A 20,925-nucleotide genomic window follows, 5' to 3' on the forward strand; every position below is an offset into this window, starting at 1 on the left:
TTTTTTTTTTTTTTTTTAGTTGTATGTATTTGATGAACTTGGATGAGGAATGCAATTACGCACGAACCGCTTGGATTGTAGGCTTCTCGCTATGTTGATATTAAATTTTTTTTTTTTTTTAATAGTTGTCGATGTTATATATTAATATTAATGTTATTTTATAAATTATATATGATGAATTAAACTTGGATGATCAGGAATATTGCAATTACGCACGAACCGCTTGGATTGTAGGCATCTCGCTGTGTTGGAACTCAGGCAGCTGAATTAAAACAGGTAAAAACTAATTATATGAACTAAATTAAAAGCTGGCCATTGTTATAATTGGAACATTAATTGTAAAATTTGTGAAAATCACCTGCAAGATAATAATATTCCTGATACTTTTAATGAATTATTGATGAAGTGCTATTTGTAATTACGTCACAGTTAATTACATCCATTTAAAATGCTAATTAAATATATTATATGTTATATAAATATGACGACGTATATAATGAATGCATGATCAACTTCATTTTTTTTTTTAATGTATCTGATGTGTATTTATAAAATGCTAAAATAATGTACAAAATCACTGGGGACTCAGTCTATGACTGATTTATAATAAAAGGGATAAATCAGAATAAAAACAAGTAAGAATGAACTAAAAAAGCTGGCCATTGTTATAATTGGAGCAATTGTAAAATTTGTGGAAATCACCAAGATATTCCTAATACTGTTCTTGATGAAGTCCGAATGGTTTGATGCAGAGCTAGCTAGCCAACATCCTGAGCTGCTGAAAATCCAGGTTGTATAAAAATAAATGCAACAAGTTAAAACTCATTTGAAAACTCGTTCAAAACTTGTATCTTTGTCAACTCAGCAATAAACTTGTAATCATTTTTTTTCGATCTAGATTGAGCTGAAATTGTGAAATTTTTCTCATGAATACTGGAATCAAATTTCTTAAAAGGAACAACAACTTCATTATTTGTTAAAAGTTTAACAATATCATCATGAATCATTTCAATATTTGATAAATTCTCCACTTCATATAGATTCTTAAATCTTAATTCATACCTTGGAGATGTTTTGATATAATTTTGTTCAATATAAAGATAATCAAATTTTCTCTTAAACGTGGGATCCCCAACGTCTGATTTTCTTTTCACTAGAATCTCAAGGTTTTGATCTAGGAATGGTGATTGTAATTTGTGAATTTTGATAATTTTTTCAATATGTTGAGCATTCACTATAGTGGGTAATGATTTTTTAATACTTCCATTAATACCTCTTTCACAACAATGGAAATATAGTTTATTTAAATGGACTTTGCATATTTCTTTTGTAATGTCAAGTATATATCTTTGAAGGATTCCAGATATCACCACTATGGAATTATGTAAAAGTATCATTTCATCATCAATTTGAATATAAAATAATTGATAAAAATTTTGCAGAATATAGTTTATGATCAGATCATGTTCAGGCCCAGATAGTATTTCAAACATTGAGCCAGTCCTTATGGGACAACCTTTAACAAACATTATTGATAATGCGATTTCTTGGATATAAGAATGGAATAATGTTACATTCTTATTATAAAAAGCATCAGTTTCTTTGAAGACGAAACTCCTGTTTTTTTCCTTATTGTTTGTCTTGAGGTTTGGTAGATGAAGTAGCATTGCAATGACTGATTTATCCATTGAATCATAATCCAATTGGAGAGGTGATTGATCTATTTTCAATTGAAGGTGATCACCAATATTCTTTATGAACCCTTCACCAGACATGGCTTGTTTTAGACGAGAATTGATAGAGAATCCTAGGGCATCTTGGATACACTTTGGGAGGTATTGGATAGAGAGTGGGTGATCTGGTTGGTGGTGGTTCATTTGGTGATATTGATATTGACATTGATATTATTAGTTTATGGGTTAAAATTGTTGATTTTCGAGATCACAAAATGAAAAGTGACAGCATGAAAAGGGAGGAATTGGTTAATTAATTAATTGATATTTAAATAGATAATTAAATAACTAATTAATTCATAATTAGTCAATCAAATAACTAATAATTAACTAATATCATCTAATCCCATAATCACTTTATTTAAACCATTCACATTATAATGTATCATATCAGTATTACATAATCACGATAACGTTTTTTAGTGGCACTTTTCAATTGCAAAACACTTTTAATCATAAACAAAATTAATTTCATATTCACTTCAAATAACTCACTGCTAATTAATTGAAATCATGTTCTCATTGCTGCTCAACTCCATCAGGTATGGCTCTATATTAACGTATCTAAGACCTCTTTTTAACTAACTCCAAATAGTCTCCTCATCTCGTTTGTTCTCCCTTTGATTACAACTTACAAGGCCCTCAATTCAAATAACCAACATTTATTGAAACCATGGATAATCTACTGGATCGTTTACTCATTACTCATTACACTGGAACATTACTTGTATTTCGTGTTGAAATACATCCCATTCTATTCATTTGGCAAGATTTATCTATCAGTTTGGTTAATATTACCACAAACTCAAGGTTCGTTATTCATTTATGATCATTATTTGAACCCATTCTTATCCAGTTATGAAGTTGATCTTGATCAGTTTGTCAATAAGGTTAGTGAGAGACCACCAATTGGGTTCTTGTTTTCAATGTTCAAAGGAGGTGAACAAGGGAATAGTAATGATGGTGATGAACAATTGTTGAATAAATCTTATTTTGATGTCTTTGCTCAAAGTTTTTATCAAAATTCCACCAAGAATGATTCAATCCCACAAAGTAACAACATTTTCCAAAGTTTGTTTGGGGTTTTAGAATCAATGAATACAAATAATTCAAAGGATGCATCAACCACTACTACAACCCCTAACACTACCACATCTTTATCAAATGATAATGATTTTGATGTTGTTGGGAAAGAAGAGTATGAAAACATTAAAAATTCAGAACCAAATAACTATAGAAACACTTCTTGGTTTGGATATTTGTGGGGTCAACCAAAAGAAGAAACATTCAAGACAAAGTAATGAGGAATATCATGGGAAATAAGGGTTACAATCAGGTTTATTAAAGGGTTTATAAGGTTAAGGGGTTCTTTTTTTTATTTATTATCAGTTTTATTAGGTTTTTATATTTTGAATACATGAGATATGTTGGAAAAACCTTTTTTATAATATATACAGATGCTCTTCTTTCTTCCGACACACTCACAAGTCCAAATATTTACTAACCAATTTCTCATTATCAGCTCTATCAATCTTTGCTTGATCTTTATTTCTTTCATTAATCAAATTCTTCTTTAAAAATTTAGGAACAAAAGGTTCAGGTTTATGAGGATAAGGACCCAATTCACCATCAAATGCCTTACCAGGTTTAAATCTATCACTACCTATTCTTCTTGATTCTTCACCATACAATCTCATCTCCTCCATAAATTTAATATTAAACTCTTCTTTTTTATTTTCAGGTTCCTCTGGCCAAATAAATGGTTCTAATAAATCAACAGTCATTTTCTTGATCTGTGGAGTTCTATAACGCGCAATAGCACCTTCCCTAGTGTATTTACCTGCAATCAATTGGGTTGTTATCTTGAAAGCTCTAATCCCATAAAGATGGTATAGATAATCTCTTAAATCCATCTTGTTGAATGATTTGGGGACAATAAATTTAGCTTGGTATGGTGTATGTTTAGCATTTGGACGTAATAACACAACACGAGCAGTTGGGAAATATAGTTTCTTGCCACCAACTTTGAAATGGGCTTCACCTTTAGCAATGGATTTTTGTATTAATGTATATATTTTTTGTGGGAATGTTGGGTTTTTAGTAGTGCTTGGTTGTTCTGGTTTTTTGGTGGTGGTGATTGTCTTTGGAGAAACTGTGGCTAGAGATCTCTTTGCAGAGGAGCTGAACACGGTCTTTGCCAGGAGTTGATTTATTAAACGGGGCATTATGTCTTCAATTTCACCTTCTTCAAATGCTTTAATTCATTGATTTTAGTTTGATTTCAATCGATTTTTCAATTCGTTTTTTTTTCATGAACGTTCGCGAAAATTACCCGCAATTCATTTTTTGGCCGTTGATTTTTTCTTTGAATTGGAAAATTGGAACCAAAACAAATCATCAAAAAGCTTTGAATTTTGTTAGCAAAAGGGCTTTAGATTCCACTGGTGATTCGATTTATCAGCTAATACCCAGAATCAGAGACTGCGTTCGTTGGTGGCCACTGCTATTTGCTGCTCAAGATGTCTGAAGGTATGTTGATGATGTTATTGATGTTGATGTTTTCGCCATTCAAATTACTAACCATCCTTTATAGAATACGACGTGGATCCTTATGCCGTGGAGGCTGATGATATCACATCTGAAGATTGTTGGACTGTCATCTCTGCATTCTTTAGAGAAAAAGGTTTGGTTTCTCAACAATTGGATTCCTTTGATGAATTTATACATACATCTATTCAAGAATTAGTTTGGGAAGATTCAACTTTAATATTGGAACAACCTGCTCAACATATAACTGAAACTGATAATATCAATAGAAAATATGAAATCAAATTCGGGAAAATCTTCTTATCAAGACCAACAATGACCGAATCTGATGGTACAACTACTCAAATGTTCCCACAAGAGGCAAGATTAAGAAATTTAACTTATGCTGCTCCTTTATTTGTGGAAATGGATAAAATAACGTATGAATGTATTGATGGTGAAAACGATTGGAAAGTTATAAAAGATGAAGTTGATATGGATGATGATGATGAATTTGGTTCCTCTTCCAAAATTGATAAAAAAGTGTTTATCGGTAGAGTGCCAATCATGTTGAGATCTAAATATTGTTTATTAAGAGATTTAGGTGAAGAAGAATTTTATTCATTAAAAGAATGTCCTTTCGATATGGGTGGTTATTTCGTTATTAATGGTTCAGAAAAAGTCTTGATTGCTCAAGAACGTTCTGCTGCAAATATTGTTCAAGTTTTCAAAAAATCCGCTCCATCTCCTGTATCTCATATTGCTGAAATCCGTTCAGCTTTGGAAAAAGGTTCAAGATTAATCAGTTCAATGCAAATCAAATTATATGGTCGTGATGATAAAGGTTCAGGAAGAACTATTAAAGCTACATTACCTTATATTAAACAAGATATACCTATTGTTATAGTGTTTAGAGCTTTAGGTATTGTCCCAGATGGTGATATCTTGGAACATATATGTTATGATCAAAATGATTGGCAAATGTTTGAAATGTTGAAACCTTGTGTGGAGGAAGGTTTTGTCATTCAAGATCGTGAAGTTGCTCTTGATTTTATTGGTCGTCGTGGTAATGCTTTAGGTATTAGAAGAGAAAAACGTATTCAATATGCTAAAGACATTTTACAAAAAGAATTCCTACCTCATATTACTCAACAAGAAGGTTTTGAATCAAGAAAGGCATTTTTCTTGGGTTATATGGTTAATCGTTTATTATTATGTGCATTAGAAAGAAAACCTCAAGATGATCGTGATCATTTCGGTAAAAAAAGATTAGATTTGGCAGGTCCTTTATTAGCTAATCTTTTCAGAATCTTGTTTAAGAAATTAACAAGAGATATTTATCGTTATATGCAAAGATCAGTGGAAACTGATACTGATTTCAATTTGAAATTGGCTGTTAAGGCAACAACAATCACTTCAGGTTTGAAATATTCTTTAGCTACAGGTAATTGGGGTGAACAGAAAAAGGCTATGAGTTCAAGAGCTGGTGTTTCTCAAGTTTTAAATCGTTATACTTATTCTTCAACTTTATCACATTTAAGAAGAACTAATACTCCAATTGGTCGTGATGGTAAATTAGCAAAACCTCGTCAATTACACAATACTCATTGGGGGCTTGTTTGTCCTGCTGAAACCCCTGAAGGTCAAGCTTGTGGTTTAGTTAAAAATTTATCATTAATGTCTTGTATCTCTGTTGGTTCAGGTTCTGATCCAATCATTTATTTCTTGGAAGAATGGGGTATGGAACCCTTGGAAGATTATTTACCTCATCAAGCTCCAGATGTCACAAGAATTTTCGTTAATGGTGTTTGGCATGGTATTCATAGAGATCCTGCTAAATTAATTGCCACAATGAGAAATTTAAGAAGAAGAGGTGAAATCTCTCCAGAAGTTTCAATTATTAGAGATATTCGTGAAAAGGAATTTAAAGTTTTCACTGATGCTGGTAGAGTTTATAGACCTTTATTCATTGTGGAGGAAAATGAAGAAACTGGTGCTAAAGAATTAAAATTGAAAAGAGATCATATTGAAAGATTATATGATGCCGAATATAATGATTATCAAGATACAGATGAAGAACCATTCACTTGGAATTCTTTATTAACTAATGGTATTGTGGAATATGTTGATGCTGAAGAAGAAGAATCAATTATGATTGCAATGTCTCCAGAAGATTTAAACCCTGATACTTATGCAGGTTTAGAAGATGAAGATGTAAATTCAAACAAACGTTTAAAACCAAGTTTTAAAAAATCTGCACAGACTTTTACCCATTGTGAAATTCATCCTTCAATGATTTTAGGTGTTGCTGCCTCAATTATCCCATTCCCAGATCATAACCAATCTCCTCGTAATACTTATCAATCAGCTATGGGTAAACAAGCTATGGGTGTTTTCTTAACAAATTATAGTGTTCGTATGGATACTATGGCCAATATTTTATATTATCCTCAAAAACCTTTAGCCACAACAAGATCAATGGAATATTTGAAATTTAGAGAATTACCAGCTGGTCAAAATGCTATTGTTGCAATTGCATGTTATTCAGGTTATAACCAAGAAGATTCCATGATTATGAATCAATCAAGTATAGATCGTGGGTTATTTAGATCATTATTTTTCAGATCTTATATGGATCAAGAAAAAAGAGTTGGTATGACTGTGGTGGAACAATTTGAAAAACCAAATAGAAGTAACACTCTAAGATTGAAACATGGTACTTATGAGAAATTAGATGATGATGGGTTAATTGCTCCAGGTGTTAGAGTTTCAGGTGAAGATATCATTATTGGTAAAACTACACCAATTCAAGCAGATTCTGAAGAATTGGGTCAACGTACCGTTTATCATAGTAAACGTGATGCTTCAACACCTTTAAGATCAACAGAAAATGGTATTGTGGATCAAGTTTTAATAACGACAAATCAAGAAGGTTTGAAATTCGTTAAAGTTAGAATGAGAACTACAAAAGTTCCACAAATTGGTGATAAATTTGCTTCTCGTCATGGTCAAAAAGGTACTATTGGTATTACTTATCGTCGTGAAGATATGCCTTTCACAAGAGAAGGTGTTGTTCCAGATTTAATCATTAATCCACATGCTATTCCATCTCGTATGACTGTTGCACATTTAATTGAATGTTTATTATCAAAAGTTTCAGCATTATCAGGGTTAGAAGGTGATGCATCTCCATTCACAGATGTTACAGTTGATGCCATTTCTAAATTATTAAGAGAACATGGTTATCAATCAAGAGGGTTTGAAGTTATGTATAATGGTCATACTGGTAAGAAATTAATGGCGCAAATTTTCTTTGGTCCAACATATTATCAAAGATTAAGACATATGGTTGATGATAAGATCCATGCAAGAGCTAGAGGTCCTGTTCAAATCTTAACAAGACAACCTGTTGAAGGTCGTTCAAGAGATGGTGGTTTACGTTTTGGTGAAATGGAACGTGATTGTATGATTGCACATGGTGCAGCTTCATTTATGAAGGAAAGATTAATGGAAGCTTCTGATGCTTTCAGAGTTCATATTTGTGGTGTTTGTGGGTTGATGTCAGTTATTGCCAAGTTGAAACATAATCAGTTTGAATGTCGTGGTTGTAAGAATAAGATTGATATTTATCAAATTCATATTCCATATGCTGCTAAATTGTTATTCCAAGAATTGATGGCTATGAATATTGCACCACGTCTATATACTGATCGTACTGTTCCATTTTAAGGAATTATGTTGTGACTTTATTAGACTTGTATAATTATTGAAAAAAATGAAAAATAGGAAAATAATAAAAGAGATTTTAATGACAATTACTGATCTGTAATGAATAAAGTTTCTTATTTTTGTTAATTTGCCTATATACATTGACCTTCTAGAGGTTTATAACTAATTTACATGGTACGTCTTTTGATGGTTCTCTCTTATTTTGAATTTTTGCTTTCCAATTGTTGTAATTTTTCTCTAACAAGAGGTTGTTGGTCATGAACAGCATATAGATTTTGTTTATATGGATGATCTGAACCATCAAATACTTTCAATCTATCCAATCTATGTTTACGTAATTTGTTCTTTGGTAACATACCACTCACAGCTCTTTTCAAAACTTCACCAAAACCTTTATCAGCAACAATTTTCTCCATTGGGGTCAATATTAAATGACCTGGTTTACCACTATGTTTCCAGTATTCTTTATCTTCAAATTTATTACCCGTGACTCTTAATTTTTTACAATTTGTCACAACAACATAGTCACCCATGTCGTTGGAGTTGTGATATACTGGCTTGTGTTTACCCATCAATGTGATGGCAATGGAGGATGCTAGACGACCAACTGATCTAGTTTCTTGGGCGACATCAACATGGTGCCATAGTCTGGCGAACGCTAGAGAGGTCTGGGAAAAAGGGTGTTAGTGCTTGGTCCACGAATAAACACAATCAAAACTCAACTTACTCTTCCGATCTTTTGGGACATGGCTTTATATTTTCGTTTTGGTTAAACTCGACTCTTTATGATTTCAGTACTTGAATCCATTTTTTTTTCCAACCAACTTTTTTCAGCACAAGTGTCGCAACGGCCATTTCGCGCTTGTGCAAAATTGTCAGTTTTTGGAAAAAAAGCCAGAAATCGACACTTTGAGAGCGCCATATTGTTTTGCTTTGGAAAGTACGTAAAGTTGACACCAATTCACAGCAGAAGTCCAGGTCCAATTCCTTCCTTCTCGCCAGCCACCAGACAGCCGTCATCTAAAAAGTTCTTGTTGTATTTTTATCCCCTTGTTGTTGTTTTATATCCAGTTCATTTCGTTGTTATTTTTGTTTTAAAATTATATTATTCCCATTGAAAAGAACCAAGATTCAGATCAGTTCATTCCAGTATTATTACTATTATCCACTTTCCATTCATTTCAATCAAGAAATCATCAAAACCTCACATATAGATCATGTTTTTCTTAGTATGTTTTGTTGAATGAAGATTTTCCCCTAATTTATACTAACCCATCTCTTTTACAGAAAGATTTATCTCTAGTATTAACACTACATCCATCATATTTTGGTCCACAAATGAACCAGTTCTTACGAACAAAGCTTTTAAATGAAGTTGAAGGGTCATGTACGGGTAAATTTGGGTATATAATGTGTGTGTTGGATTGTATGAGTATTGATATTGGGAAAGGTAAAATCATGCCAGGTGATGGGTCTGCAGAATTTGAAGTGAAGTACAGAGCAGTTGTATGGAAGCCTTTCAAAGGTGAAGTTGTGGATGGTGTTGTCTCTTCAGTTAGTAAATTGGGGTTCTTTGTTGATGTGGGTCCATTATCAGTTTTCGTTTCAACACATTTGATTCCTTCTGATATGTCCTTTAACCCAACTGCTAATCCCCCAGCATACCAATCCGATGACCAAATTATAGAGAAGGGAAGTAGAGTTAGACTTAAAATAGTGGGTACAAGAGCGGATGTTAATGCAATCTATGCCATTGGTAGTATAAAGGAAGATTATTTAGGTGCACTATGATGATGGGGTGAAGCAAAGTAGAAAACAAAAAATTAACTGTATAATAGTTTAGACCAAAAAGAAAATCAACTAAATAATAATGAAAAATAGGGTTTTATCATGAAGTTTATCTACAAGTAGTTCAAAACTAGCTATCTTTAAACAACTTCTGAAAGAAATTATTGTCATATTTGGTTATAAAAGGGCTAGTGATATTATACAACAATACTCTTTCAGCTTTAACAAAATTGGAGATTGAGCTAACAGAAAGATTCATTGAAAAAGGCATTAAAAATTTGGAAATTGGATTTAAATCATTGGAATTGGAAGTTAAATAAAATAGAACTTGAAAAGTTTTTGAAAAGTTATAGGGATGAATCATTGATTCAAGCATCATCTTTTTTGGTAAGATACCAATACCCACCAAGACCTGATTCAACATCACCTTTTCTCCATTCACCATTATAAAGACCTTTGGATTCAGCATCCATAACAATTTTAGATTTGGCCAAATAAAAATATCGATGTCCTTCAACCTTGATGATAGAGTTATGCCATGGTGTTGGAATGTGCAACAAATCTTCAAATGATGGTTCAGCTGTTGAATCTAAAGCTTTAATGATTTTACAATCATCTGGTGAAATCAATTTAATACCAAATTTAGGACCTGAATTAGTATGAGCATGGATTGAAAAACGCATATGGAATGGAAACAACAATTCAACCAAATTTGAGTAAGCATCATTTCTTTTAATCATTTCAAATGCAACTTTGGAAACAATCTTTTTAAAAGTTTTTCTTGACAAAGTTTTACAATATGGATGTAAAGCTAAATCTTCCAACATAAATCTTGAAAAACCTCTATAAAGATGTAATCTTGGATGGTCAGCTTCTTCAATATCTTTTCTCAATTTACCAGCATCAGTATCACATCCAGCAATTAACAATCTTCTTGACAATTCAGAGTCTTCACAAATTTTGGAGCCAGTATAATGTGGTAATTGAACATCAGCAATTAAACTTTCATCAAATTCATAATCTTTTTTAAAGAACAAATCTTTCAAGGAAACAAAGCCAACATAATCTTCATTTGATTTATCATTTTCAATGATTTTAGAATAAAAATATCTCAATCTTTCAGTGTATCTATCAACAACATCATCATCAACACCAATACAATCACTGAAAACATGACCATCACTAACAATAAAAATTTTCATACCTGGTTCATATATAGTTTGAGTAGCTTTTGAAAGATATATTAATCTTCTCAAAGCCAATTCTTCACCTTTATCTGGGAATGCACCAACAACTTTTTCAGTGTTTGAAGATTTACATGGGAAAGCTGGCAAAACACATTCAATCTTGGCTTTTCTTGAAGTAAAATAGAGAACTCTTTCAATAAAATAATCTCTACCACCTTGTTCCCATTGATCATGAGTTGTAGTGTTTTTCAAATGATCAGCAAAAAAGTCTGCAACTAAATTGGCAACTTTATGACCAGGATCCATTGAACTTGGAAGAACACTTCTTTCAATTCTAGTATCTTGAACAATCAATTTGGCAAACCAGTCATGAAATTTACTTAAGTGGGTACCAGACTTCAAGTCATAATCTCTCAAGATAACACCACGCACAAAATCTTCACCATCTTTTTTATATTCAATAGTTTTCAAGTTACCATCAAAATCATTTGGTAAAGTGTTTGGTTCCAATTCTTCTTGAGTAAATCCATATTCCTTCATATTACTTTCATTTTCCAATTCCAATTTTTTCATCTTTTCAGTTATTTTAGCCCATGAGTTGTTGATTTGAAAACCGCCCTTGTTTTCAACACATAATAAATTATAATTCTCATCTCTAGAATATATAGCAAAAAATTTACTAAATGTAGAGTTATCAACTGTTCCTGGCTCTTCACTCAATGTCATTATGTATGTGTGTTTGATATAATGTCTGTGTTTGTTGGTGATGCAAGTGTGTAAAAAAATGTCTATACCTGTAGTCTATAATGATTCTATCAGTTTATTTATATGCAATGAGAAGATCAAGTGAAGGGACCAAAATATTATTCACGAGACGATATGTGCTTCTCAACGTATGATTTAACAAGCAAAATATGGCGTTATAGATTATCAATTCTCAACCTGAACGAAAAATTATTGTATAATTCTTCTTTCAAAGCAAAAGAAAATTCTTGGTGAAATCAATCTAGTCACAATTGAGTTTGAACAATTTCAAGTTGTTGCTTTCCCTCTTTATTTATAAAACCAAGCTTTTCACACAAGTGGTTCTCTTATTTCTCAGACTTGACAATGACAAAGTTATTGAGTATTTCCACCAAACAATAAGGCCTAAAAATTCTCGTAAAAACACGACCCTTACGCCTTGAAGACCACCACAATAAGCCATCTCTCTAAACTTCATTGTGGAAGTAGACCCTCTTTCACTCAGATCAACGTTTAATTGAAGATCAACTGGACTAACCCCCCATTGGTACGATTTACAACACTAAATCATGTAACCAAACCTGCCCCTTTCGATTTGAGCTTATAACTCATCATATTAGCACATACTGTAACATCACGATGAACCCCATGATCTAGCCAGTATTAGAGTCTCACTCATCACTACTTTGTTCAATGACAAATATACTCTTTCTTTTGAATAAACAATTGTGTAATCTTTTAAAATACCAAGATAAACAAGCCAACCAACCAATCGTAACCGCCCAATATGTATCGAGTATTACCACCGTTTTTTGAGAATCTGCTTGAGTTTGACACCCCCCAGCCAATGACATCCGATCTCAGTAATTCACCATTCCAAATATGGAGATTTTTTTGCTCGTGGTCTGGAAACGTTGGATAAAAATGCTCATTTTTTAGTTTATTGCTTTGTTGATTTTTTTTTTGAGGTACACTAAAAAAATAAGCGGTTGGGGCACAATTCTGTACCGAAACGACTGTCAAATTGAGAGAAATTGATACTCATGTTAAGAATATTCGTCATATTGAGACCATGATGGTCATAGTGAAGTTGAAGAGTGTCCTGAGAGACTACAATAAGTGGGGCAAGTTAGGACTCAGAGAAAAGAGGCCCACAAGGATCAATATTGGCTTCTCAGAGTGAAAAGTTTTCCAAATATAAAATGAATCAGAATCGCTTGTTTGACACAAAATAGCATTTCGAGCTGGAAGAATGGCCTTCATGTCAAAAAACTGTAATTAAGCTAAATCAAGAACAATTCTTTAGAGTTTAGAGTTCAAGGTTCCATAATTGGCACATAGATGATCTTCATAACGTACAAGGGTTAATTGATACGAGCCAACATCATTAGATTATTCTCTATTTCCTGGTGGGCCTAAATCAAGACAAGGAAAACTTGGTTATCAATAGCTCAATTGATAGTCCGTAATTGTTACATCATTAAAGTAGGACCAAAATCTGTTCTGTATTGTACATTATTATTTCTTTTCTCTCTTTTATTTCACCAATCATTACCATTTGCAATCAAACCAGCCAATTGTTCTAAGAATTCTTGATCAATCTGGTTAAAACCTTCTTTAATCAAACAATCAATATCGATAACTCCTCTTAGCACACCGTCTTTACCAACAATAGGGACAACAATCTCACTTTGTGTTTCTCCATCACATGCAATATGACCAGGAAATTCATCAACATTAGGAACAACTTGAGTGTTTTCAGTACCAGCAGCTGTACCGCAAACACCTTTACCAATTTTGATTGTTTGACATGCAACTTTGCCTTGGAATGGACCTAAAATTAATTGTGATTTATCTTTCGGATCAACGACATAAAAACCAGCCCAATTCACAGGTAAGTTTAAAGAGTGATATGCATGCCATATTAGCGAAGAGGCATTTGATAAATTAGCAACCCAATTTGTCAAATCTGTTGATAATGCAGTGTATGAAAGAACTAGTTGTTCTAGTGTCTCTTTCTTTGAAGATGAGGAAAAGTTTGAGTAGTCTGCGTGGTGTTGATCTTCTCCCATTGTTATTGAATTCAATTCTAAGCTTATAATTGATATTTATTCAAGCTAGAACCAATTATGATTGGAAACGTTGTTTGATTTATAAGTCCAAGATCTGTTTGAACTTCGGCTCGATTTTTTTTTCAAGACGCCACATTTATCAGAAATTACCTAATCACCATACAAATTTGACACAAAAAACTACAAAACCTATTCGGCTCGAAAATTCTAAAGAAGTTTTGTATTGAAAAGTTTTGGAATTTAAGGAAAACAGACCTCTCATAATCAATATGAGTGTCATAAACGTTTAAAGAAAGTTGAAAAGAAGAGAAGGGGGGTATCAATTGATTCATAATTCAACCAAAAGGTCAGAAATTAAACCATGAACTTCGTTTGATTGTTCGATTGGAGCAGTGTAATCAATAGAGAAGGCACTGACGGGAGTATAGCAGCCTGTATTGATGACTGAGTTTTCATTTGGTAAACTTAAAATACCATTATATCTAGTAGCAGTAGCATCAGTACCATGTTTAATTGACGAATATTCGAACAAACCTGTAGTTTCATTGAATTTAAGAGCTGAAATGGCGACATCTTTACCAGTCAATCTTGAAAAGACAAATGGTGGGTTTGAACAACTATTATCTTTAGTTAATGTGGTAACTTTTGGAAAGTTGACGTTAAGACCAACACCAAGAGGTAAAGCTCTTTCATTTTCACCTTGACTTTCAAAGACTTTTGAAGTTAACTCAACAACTTTTGAAGCATAAATGTTTGCTGGGTCATTTGGATCTTCATTCAATGAATCCTTGTAGAATGAGTTGTTTGAAGTAGAACCGGAGAAGGCAATAGCAGAATGACCTCTGTAAATGGCATTATAAGTAGCACCAATAGTACCAGAGATGGTAAACATAGAATCATCCAAGTTCAAACCTTGATTAACACCAGAGACAATCAAATCAATTGAGACATTTGAAAAGTATGTTGGCAATAAATAATCAAAAGCAAAACCGACACAAGCAGCTGGGGTAGCATTAAAGTACCAAATATGATCATCATTTGGTTCATGACCCCAAGCTGGGTCACCAGCTTTTTTGAAATGGAATTGATCATCATGTAGTAAGGTGTTTGTGAATGAAAAGACGAATTGACCACCGAATCCAGATCTTTGTTCTAATGGAGCGACCAAGTAAACATTATGACCGGCTTGAGTTAAAGATCTATAAGTGGCTCTGATTTCAGTTGAAGCCCAACCGTCATCATTGGTTAAGACAATGTTTTTAGCTAAAGCTGTAGAAACGACAGTGGTTAAAGCAGTCAAAATTGATGAGAGTTTCATTTTTATTTTGGGAACTATGGTTGATTATTAGATTCAAGATCAAGAAATGCTTTGAAATTGAGGATAACAGGGTTGTTTTATATACCCAAGGACCACTAGTAGTTATTGTATGATAAAGTTGACCAAACGAGCTCTCGAGGGACAGATGTGGAAATGTTTCCCTTTTCGTCTTAAAGTACGTACATCAGCCAATTAACCACCAGACATGTAACTGAATTAAATTAATATGGATTTGTGTTATAAGTATAGTACCCACGTGTACACACATTTAACACACCTCAAGCAGCCAATTTGAAGGCATTTCAATGCTCAGATAAAGCGCACATTCAATTGTACCACACAAAACCAAGCTGATTTAATCTCAACTTATCTGATCGATCAGTAGGCAGTTTGATTGATTTCTTGGTGAGCCTTTCTAGTTGACTTGGCTCACGCTTTTCAAGTTTGTACCTGAGTATTACGTAAACATTATAACGAATGTATGGGGATCTACATGTTTTTAGCCATGTAACACAATTAGCAGAGTCAAGACTCGAAGGATTACGAGTGGTCATACACGTATGTGTTTAACGTGGCTGCATTAAAGTTACATAGAGATTTATCCCCTATTTTCTAAGAGATTACTGCTAGTAATTACAACATGTTCTCAAGCTAAAGAGTTTGATCACTTCTATAGGCCTAATCGTACTTGTGATTCAACCGGATCGTTACTACTCCTAACAATGGATAGTCGAGACCCATACTTTCAGAGAACGTGCTTTTTTAAGGTGTTTTCTAGGTACATCTTTTTAATGAGTGCAACGTTTCCCATCAATTTAACGAATCGTAAAGTTTAAAAAACATTATTTTACAAAATGCGACGTTTATTGAGATTGGATTTCGGGTGCACAGTGAATAATTGTTCAATTCCCTTTTATTTTACAACAATTAATCGTGTCTTCTCGCGGAACATTAGATATACCGAAAGCTACTAATTCATATCATGGACCTTGGTCAATCCCGTTGATATCCTCTGCTCTATATTGATATGCTTGGTATATATCTTCAACACTCAACGGCATGGTCACCATCCGCAATGGTAATTACTTTCAGAATGATTTCCCAAAACTTCTCAATATCCAACTTTGTAACAACTTTAACACCGCGATCATTAGGTTTATACTCCAATTTCCCTTCAAGTTCACCTTCTTCAACTGTATCTAGTTGATATCTAATGCTCTCAATTCCCATGTTTTCAACACCATATTCTTCTAGTAGCACAATAACAGCTAAGGGATCATGAATTGGCGGACCATCAACAAAACCTTGCTCTTTCACATACGTATCTTTGAAGAAAACCATTAATTCATACAACATTTTTCTCAATGGAGTTGTATTTGGCTCATTCAAAATTCGTTTTTCCACAGATTCTGACAAAATTGCAGTATGCGTAACATCAATAGGTAATAAAATGGTCTTTGGTGCAATAATAGGATCTTGAAATATGAAATTTGCACTATGAGGATCACACCAAATGTTGAATTCACCAGCTTTCCAATTCGATATTTCGATACCGCCACCCATTATTGAAACAAATTTGACTTTTTCTTTAAGATCTGGATATTTTTGGAAAAAATTACCAATGTTTGTTAATGGACCTGTTGCAACTATTGATATCTCATTTTCATATTTCTCCACCTGTGTCTTCAAATATGAGTAGAATTGTTCAATTTGTTCTTTATCATCTCTACTTGGATTTTCTATTGAGGTTTGAGGAGTTGGAAGTTCGGTACCAGCTAATCCAGATTTCCCATGAATACTAGGAGCAAAACTTGGTTTCTTGATCAATGGAACTTTCCATCCTTGATACACTGGGATACCTGTCTTTTGGAACTTGGTTAAAATTGATAATGTGTTGTTTGTTGTATTCTCACATGATGAGTTACCAAAAGTTGTAGAGATACCTAAAAGTTTGAAATTTGGATGGAAACATGATAACAAAATTGCAATCATATCATCATGGCCTGGATCACAGTCCAACCAGATTGGGATTTGAGTAACTGTCATATTTGTTATGTATGTGTATAATGTGATCTGTTCTCAGTGTCTAATTCTGAACACCAAGTTGCGTCTTTGAATAGTAGTTGTTAAAGATTCTATTGTTGAGAGTTGTGCCTAGTTTATATTTTTCAAGTTAACACATTTCCAGAATTTTCAGCCGATCCAAACATTTTGTTTCACCCGAAGGCTTTCAGCGTTAAGGCCGACGGTCATATAAATTGTATGAATGAAAAAATAGTTAAACCATCAATTAGTGGAAGTTTTGAAGCTGATTTTCTAATTGGTAACTTTGAAAGACTCTAATTGAAAGAAAGGTAAAGACAGGTGGCGATATCCCATTTTTTTGCGATCGTTCAATAACGTTAAACATGTTGTTTCTCCGAAGTCAGCCCGGCACAAATATGATATTGAATATACGATTCAGTTTACATTCGATCTAGTCAACCGCAAACTAGCTGTGTTGCCTGAAGTTTCCACTTCCAACAGCCAGCCAGCCACAGTGAATTTCTTGCAACTATTTCAATTAAAAGCTAGCTGGGAAGTCATTAAAATGATCTGGATTAATGGTGTAATTGTCTGTTGACTCACTTAATAAACAGCACCTCTCATACTTCATGAACAATTTATCCCAGCCTATAGCTTCCATTAGCTATATATATTTCGCAAAATGTTTCATTGAACATTCCATTGCCTTCTAGTGACAATAATGGTTCACCCTTTTGATCAATTCGTACAAACCTTATGTGACCGTTCGAACTGACAGACATTTTCTTTTCACGAAGAACCAACCTCATACCGATAAAAATGTAAGCCTCAATCATAAGACTGCTGATTCTTTATTGGCAACCGCCTGTAATGGAACAAGCTTCAACTTTCAGTACAATAGACAATTGAGTAGCGGCCGTGTACAACTACTGATACTGCTCGACTCAATATCTATATTACTGCAATATGTATTGCCATTTAGCTGAAGATCACATCAAAAACAGCACTGTTAGATCCGTCATTTATACCGCACTTAGAGGTTACTAATTCCACTAATAAACGTTAAGCCCGTTTAGTTACACCTTAATTTCTCATTAGTTTCAGCACCCTTTATTCAGGTCATAAGACTCGCTTGAGGTTTTTTGGATCTCGAGTGCGGATTTAGACGGTAAATGCGTTCAAAATAGGAAGGCAAGGACCAAGACTCAGACCGGCTGAGGCTGAAAAAGGGGTCTGCGGACTTAACCATGAATTATCGGCTATTTAAAGTGAGGTCTATAACGGATTTAGGCCGGCGTTGCTCCTCAAATTAGGGACTAGTAGTAATTTTTTTTCAAGAACAGGAAAACAGTCATAAAGTCATTTTTACTGGTTTCCATTCACAGGGCAAACGAGATTGATATAAATACTTGCCAAGTTGACGCTGTTGTGAAATTCAACACCACTCATGCCACAACGACAAGAAGTTCAAAGGACAAGAGGGTGCAAAAGTGTTTGACGAAGCTTATCTATAGAAGTACAATATGTTGTTCAGTGATAACAATCAAAAAGATCAAGATCCAGAAAAAAGAAGCGTAAACGAAACCCAATTAGATCAAGGAAGTTCTGATAACATGAACAATCAAGAAGATCCAGAGAAACTAGAGACACAACCACAAACAAATATTATTGATGTTCCTGATGGTGGTTATGGTTGGTTTGTTGTTCTTGCGGTGTTTTGCTTCAATGTTGCAACATGGGCTTCAAATTCTGCTTTTTCCATTTATTTAGCACATTATTTACAGTATCAACAATTCGCTAATGCTTCCAAGATAGACTATGCTGCAATTGGTGGTATTGCGTTTGGTTGTGGGTTGTTCTTAGCACCTATAATTATTTATTATATCACACTAACTGGCCCAAGAATCTGTATATTGACAGGTTGTGCTTTTCAATTTTGTGGTATAATGCTTGCTGCATTCAGTAAGAAGATTTGGCAATTATATTTGACTCAAGGTTTATTGATCAGTTTTGGGTTAGCATTTGTATGTATCCCTGCAAATACTTTATTGCCACAATGGTTTAGAGAAAAGAGATCATTAGCTCAAAGTTTATCAGCTTCAGGATCTGGAGCTGGTGGTGTCATGTTCAATCTTGCATTGCAAAGGATTATTGAAGTTAAAGATGTTAAATGGGCATTGATTGTTCAAGCAATCATTTGTGCCGTTGTTACAATTTTCGGATGTTTATTAACAAGAACTAGAGATCAACATGTCAAACCAACTTTAGAAGTATTTGATATTACACTTTTGAAAAAATTTGGATTTTGGATTGTTTCTTTTTGGATTGCAACTACATTATTGGGATATGTTGTCTTATTATACAATTTAGCAGATTTTACTAAATCGTTAGGTTATTCTGGATCTCAAGGTGCCATTGTTTCTTGTATGATTTCTGTTGGTGTCTTCTTTGGAAGACCTACAGTTGGTTATTTCTCTGATAAGTTTGGTGCTATCTCAGTTGCTATCGTTGCACATTTCTTAGTTGCATTATTTTGCTTTGCAATGTGGATTCCAATTCGAAATTATGCTAGTGCTATTGCATTTGCTATTATCCAAGGTAGTTTGATGGGGACTATTTGGGCCGTCTTAGGTACTGTTGTCTCAAGAGTTGTTGGATTGAAAAAATTGAGTGTTACTTTGGGTATGATTTGGGTTATTGTAGGTATTTTTGGTACAGTTTCTCCATTAATTGGTATTCAACTAAGGGCAGCTCCACCAAATGGACAAGAATATTCACCAATTCAGTATCAACATCCTGCAATATGGTGTGGATGTTGTTATTTTGCAGCAGCAATGAGTTTATGGGTTTTAAGAGCCCACTTGATTGCTAGAGATGAAATCGCCGAAGATATGAACACTCATATGGATAATGGTGAACTGCATATAGAAGTTCCTTTCAAGAAAGGTGTTTCCAAAATGTTTGCACTATCAAAAACAAGAAAAGTCTAAGTACATACAATCATGCATACTATATATACTCCACTTTATTAATTAATGCCTAATATACATATTCTTTAAATTATTATTATTACATTAGTCATTTCATGGTAAAAAAACATCATTTCCTTGTTCAACAGCCCTTTTGGTGTGATAAACAATGTCATTAGATTCCCATGGGTAAGCAATCCACACATCTTCAATATCTCTGGCAGCAATATAGTTCTTTTCATTGTAAACTTCAGGTGGTAAATCAGCCTTCTTTGGTTTTAGTTTATTATGTAAAACAAAAATACCAAAGTTGGTTCCAGCATCTTTAACATCAATACCTTTTGCCTTTGCTTGTTCTTCAACATCTTTCTTCAATTCAGTGACAGCATAATTTAAAGTGGTTCTAGTGTCATCAACTTCATCAACAATTAGAATGTTTTTACCCAAAAGAGTGAAGTCAGTGTTGATATAATCCAACCATTGTGTACGAACAACTTGTTTACCTAGTTTTTCAGCTTGAGTTGAAACTGACCCTATGTCTTCATACAAGGATAAAACAACAGCCATAATACGAACATTTGGTGAGCCTGGCTCCTTCAAGAAAGTACGAACTTGTCTAGCTGGAATTAAACCACCACCAGCAACACAAATGATTAAGTCTGGGTTGAAGTTTTTTAATCTTGGAGCAGCTTCTTGAATCAATTGATGGACATGGTTATAACTAATGTAGACTTTAGAGTCTTCAATATCTTGATTATCAGTCATTTTTCTTCAACAATTATTTTCTATTTAAATAAAAAGGATAGCAAGCAAGGATACCAAAGTTATTGCAAA

At 33.6% G+C, this 20,925-nt stretch overlaps 13 protein-coding genes across 13 annotated transcripts; 4 read left to right on the top strand and 9 right to left on the bottom strand.

Annotated features, from left to right (window-relative positions):
* Positions 1 to 723: 723 nt before the first annotated feature.
* On the bottom strand, positions 724 to 1,877 carry WICANDRAFT_105124 (uncharacterized protein; the record flags this gene model as incomplete). The annotated part of the gene is made up of 1 exon (XM_019180437.1): positions 724 to 1,877. One exon carries the CDS (start codon positions 1,875 to 1,877, stop codon positions 816 to 818), a length of 1,062 nt encoding a protein of 353 aa, XP_019039329.1. The 3' UTR covers positions 724 to 815.
* Positions 1,878 to 2,347: 470 nt separating this feature from the next.
* WICANDRAFT_23789 (HVA22/TB2/DP1 family protein) lies at positions 2,348 to 2,590 on the top strand (the record flags this gene model as incomplete). The annotated part of the gene is made up of 1 exon (XM_019181003.1): positions 2,348 to 2,590. A coding segment is annotated over one exon (243 nt), but the record flags the coding sequence as incomplete, so codon positions are not given.
* Positions 2,591 to 3,214: 624 nt separating this feature from the next.
* On the bottom strand, positions 3,215 to 3,958 carry MRP20 (mitochondrial 54S ribosomal protein uL23m; the record flags this gene model as incomplete). The annotated part of the gene is made up of 1 exon (XM_019181725.1): positions 3,215 to 3,958. One exon carries the CDS (start codon positions 3,956 to 3,958, stop codon positions 3,215 to 3,217), a length of 744 nt encoding a protein of 247 aa, XP_019039331.1.
* A 231-nt stretch (positions 3,959 to 4,189) lies between these two features.
* RPB2 (DNA-directed RNA polymerase II subunit RPB2) lies at positions 4,190 to 7,988 on the top strand (the record flags this gene model as incomplete). Its single annotated transcript, XM_019182723.1, has 2 exons — positions 4,190 to 4,262; positions 4,327 to 7,988. The coding sequence occupies exons 1-2, from the start codon at positions 4,253 to 4,255 to the stop codon at positions 7,986 to 7,988; spliced, it is 3,672 nt and encodes a 1,223-aa protein (XP_019039332.1). The 5' UTR covers positions 4,190 to 4,252.
* A 54-nt stretch (positions 7,989 to 8,042) lies between these two features.
* On the bottom strand, positions 8,043 to 8,736 carry MRPL23 (mitochondrial 54S ribosomal protein uL13m; the record flags this gene model as incomplete). The annotated part of the gene is made up of 2 exons (XM_019184130.1): positions 8,043 to 8,656; positions 8,716 to 8,736. The coding sequence occupies 2 exons, from the start codon at positions 8,734 to 8,736 to the stop codon at positions 8,186 to 8,188; spliced, it is 492 nt and encodes a 163-aa protein (XP_019039333.1). The 3' UTR covers positions 8,043 to 8,185.
* A 469-nt stretch (positions 8,737 to 9,205) lies between these two features.
* On the top strand, positions 9,206 to 9,779 carry RPB7 (DNA-directed RNA polymerase II subunit RPB7; the record flags this gene model as incomplete). Its single annotated transcript, XM_019183419.1, has 2 exons — positions 9,206 to 9,217; positions 9,276 to 9,779. The coding sequence occupies 2 exons, from the start codon at positions 9,206 to 9,208 to the stop codon at positions 9,777 to 9,779; spliced, it is 516 nt and encodes a 171-aa protein (XP_019039334.1).
* Positions 9,780 to 10,144: 365 nt separating this feature from the next.
* On the bottom strand, positions 10,145 to 11,689 carry DIT1 (Dit1p; the record flags this gene model as incomplete). The annotated part of the gene is made up of 1 exon (XM_019181823.1): positions 10,145 to 11,689. The coding sequence occupies one exon, from the start codon at positions 11,687 to 11,689 to the stop codon at positions 10,145 to 10,147; it is 1,545 nt and encodes a 514-aa protein (XP_019039335.1).
* Positions 11,690 to 13,248: 1,559 nt separating this feature from the next.
* Positions 13,249 to 13,779, bottom strand: WICANDRAFT_29803 (L-methionine (R)-S-oxide reductase; the record flags this gene model as incomplete). The annotated part of the gene is made up of 1 exon (XM_019181652.1): positions 13,249 to 13,779. The coding sequence occupies one exon, from the start codon at positions 13,777 to 13,779 to the stop codon at positions 13,249 to 13,251; it is 531 nt and encodes a 176-aa protein (XP_019039336.1).
* A 328-nt stretch (positions 13,780 to 14,107) lies between these two features.
* On the bottom strand, positions 14,108 to 15,097 carry WICANDRAFT_78747 (uncharacterized protein; the record flags this gene model as incomplete). Its single annotated transcript, XM_019184781.1, has 1 exon — positions 14,108 to 15,097. The coding sequence occupies one exon, from the start codon at positions 15,095 to 15,097 to the stop codon at positions 14,108 to 14,110; it is 990 nt and encodes a 329-aa protein (XP_019039337.1).
* Positions 15,098 to 15,423: 326 nt separating this feature from the next.
* On the bottom strand, positions 15,424 to 15,651 carry WICANDRAFT_84084 (uncharacterized protein; the record flags this gene model as incomplete). The annotated part of the gene is made up of 1 exon (XM_019185645.1): positions 15,424 to 15,651. The coding sequence occupies one exon, from the start codon at positions 15,649 to 15,651 to the stop codon at positions 15,424 to 15,426; it is 228 nt and encodes a 75-aa protein (XP_019039338.1).
* Positions 15,652 to 16,141: 490 nt separating this feature from the next.
* URH1 (trifunctional uridine nucleosidase/nicotinamide riboside hydrolase/nicotinic acid riboside hydrolase) lies at positions 16,142 to 17,143 on the bottom strand (the record flags this gene model as incomplete). The annotated part of the gene is made up of 1 exon (XM_019183420.1): positions 16,142 to 17,143. The coding sequence occupies one exon, from the start codon at positions 17,141 to 17,143 to the stop codon at positions 16,142 to 16,144; it is 1,002 nt and encodes a 333-aa protein (XP_019039339.1).
* A 1,592-nt stretch (positions 17,144 to 18,735) lies between these two features.
* On the top strand, positions 18,736 to 20,112 carry MCH2 (Mch2p; the record flags this gene model as incomplete). Its single annotated transcript, XM_019181769.1, has 1 exon — positions 18,736 to 20,112. One exon carries the CDS (start codon positions 18,736 to 18,738, stop codon positions 20,110 to 20,112), a length of 1,377 nt encoding a protein of 458 aa, XP_019039340.1.
* Positions 20,113 to 20,205: 93 nt separating this feature from the next.
* HPT1 (hypoxanthine phosphoribosyltransferase) lies at positions 20,206 to 20,856 on the bottom strand (the record flags this gene model as incomplete). Its single annotated transcript, XM_019184782.1, has 1 exon — positions 20,206 to 20,856. One exon carries the CDS (start codon positions 20,854 to 20,856, stop codon positions 20,206 to 20,208), a length of 651 nt encoding a protein of 216 aa, XP_019039341.1.
* Between the last annotated feature and the right edge of the window lie 69 nt (positions 20,857 to 20,925).

The sequence above is a fragment of the Wickerhamomyces anomalus genome (assembly GCF_001661255.1).
Source record: "Wickerhamomyces anomalus NRRL Y-366-8 unplaced genomic scaffold WICANscaffold_3, whole genome shotgun sequence".
Taxonomy (NCBI): Eukaryota; Fungi; Ascomycota; class Saccharomycetes; order Phaffomycetales; family Wickerhamomycetaceae; genus Hansenula; species Hansenula anomala.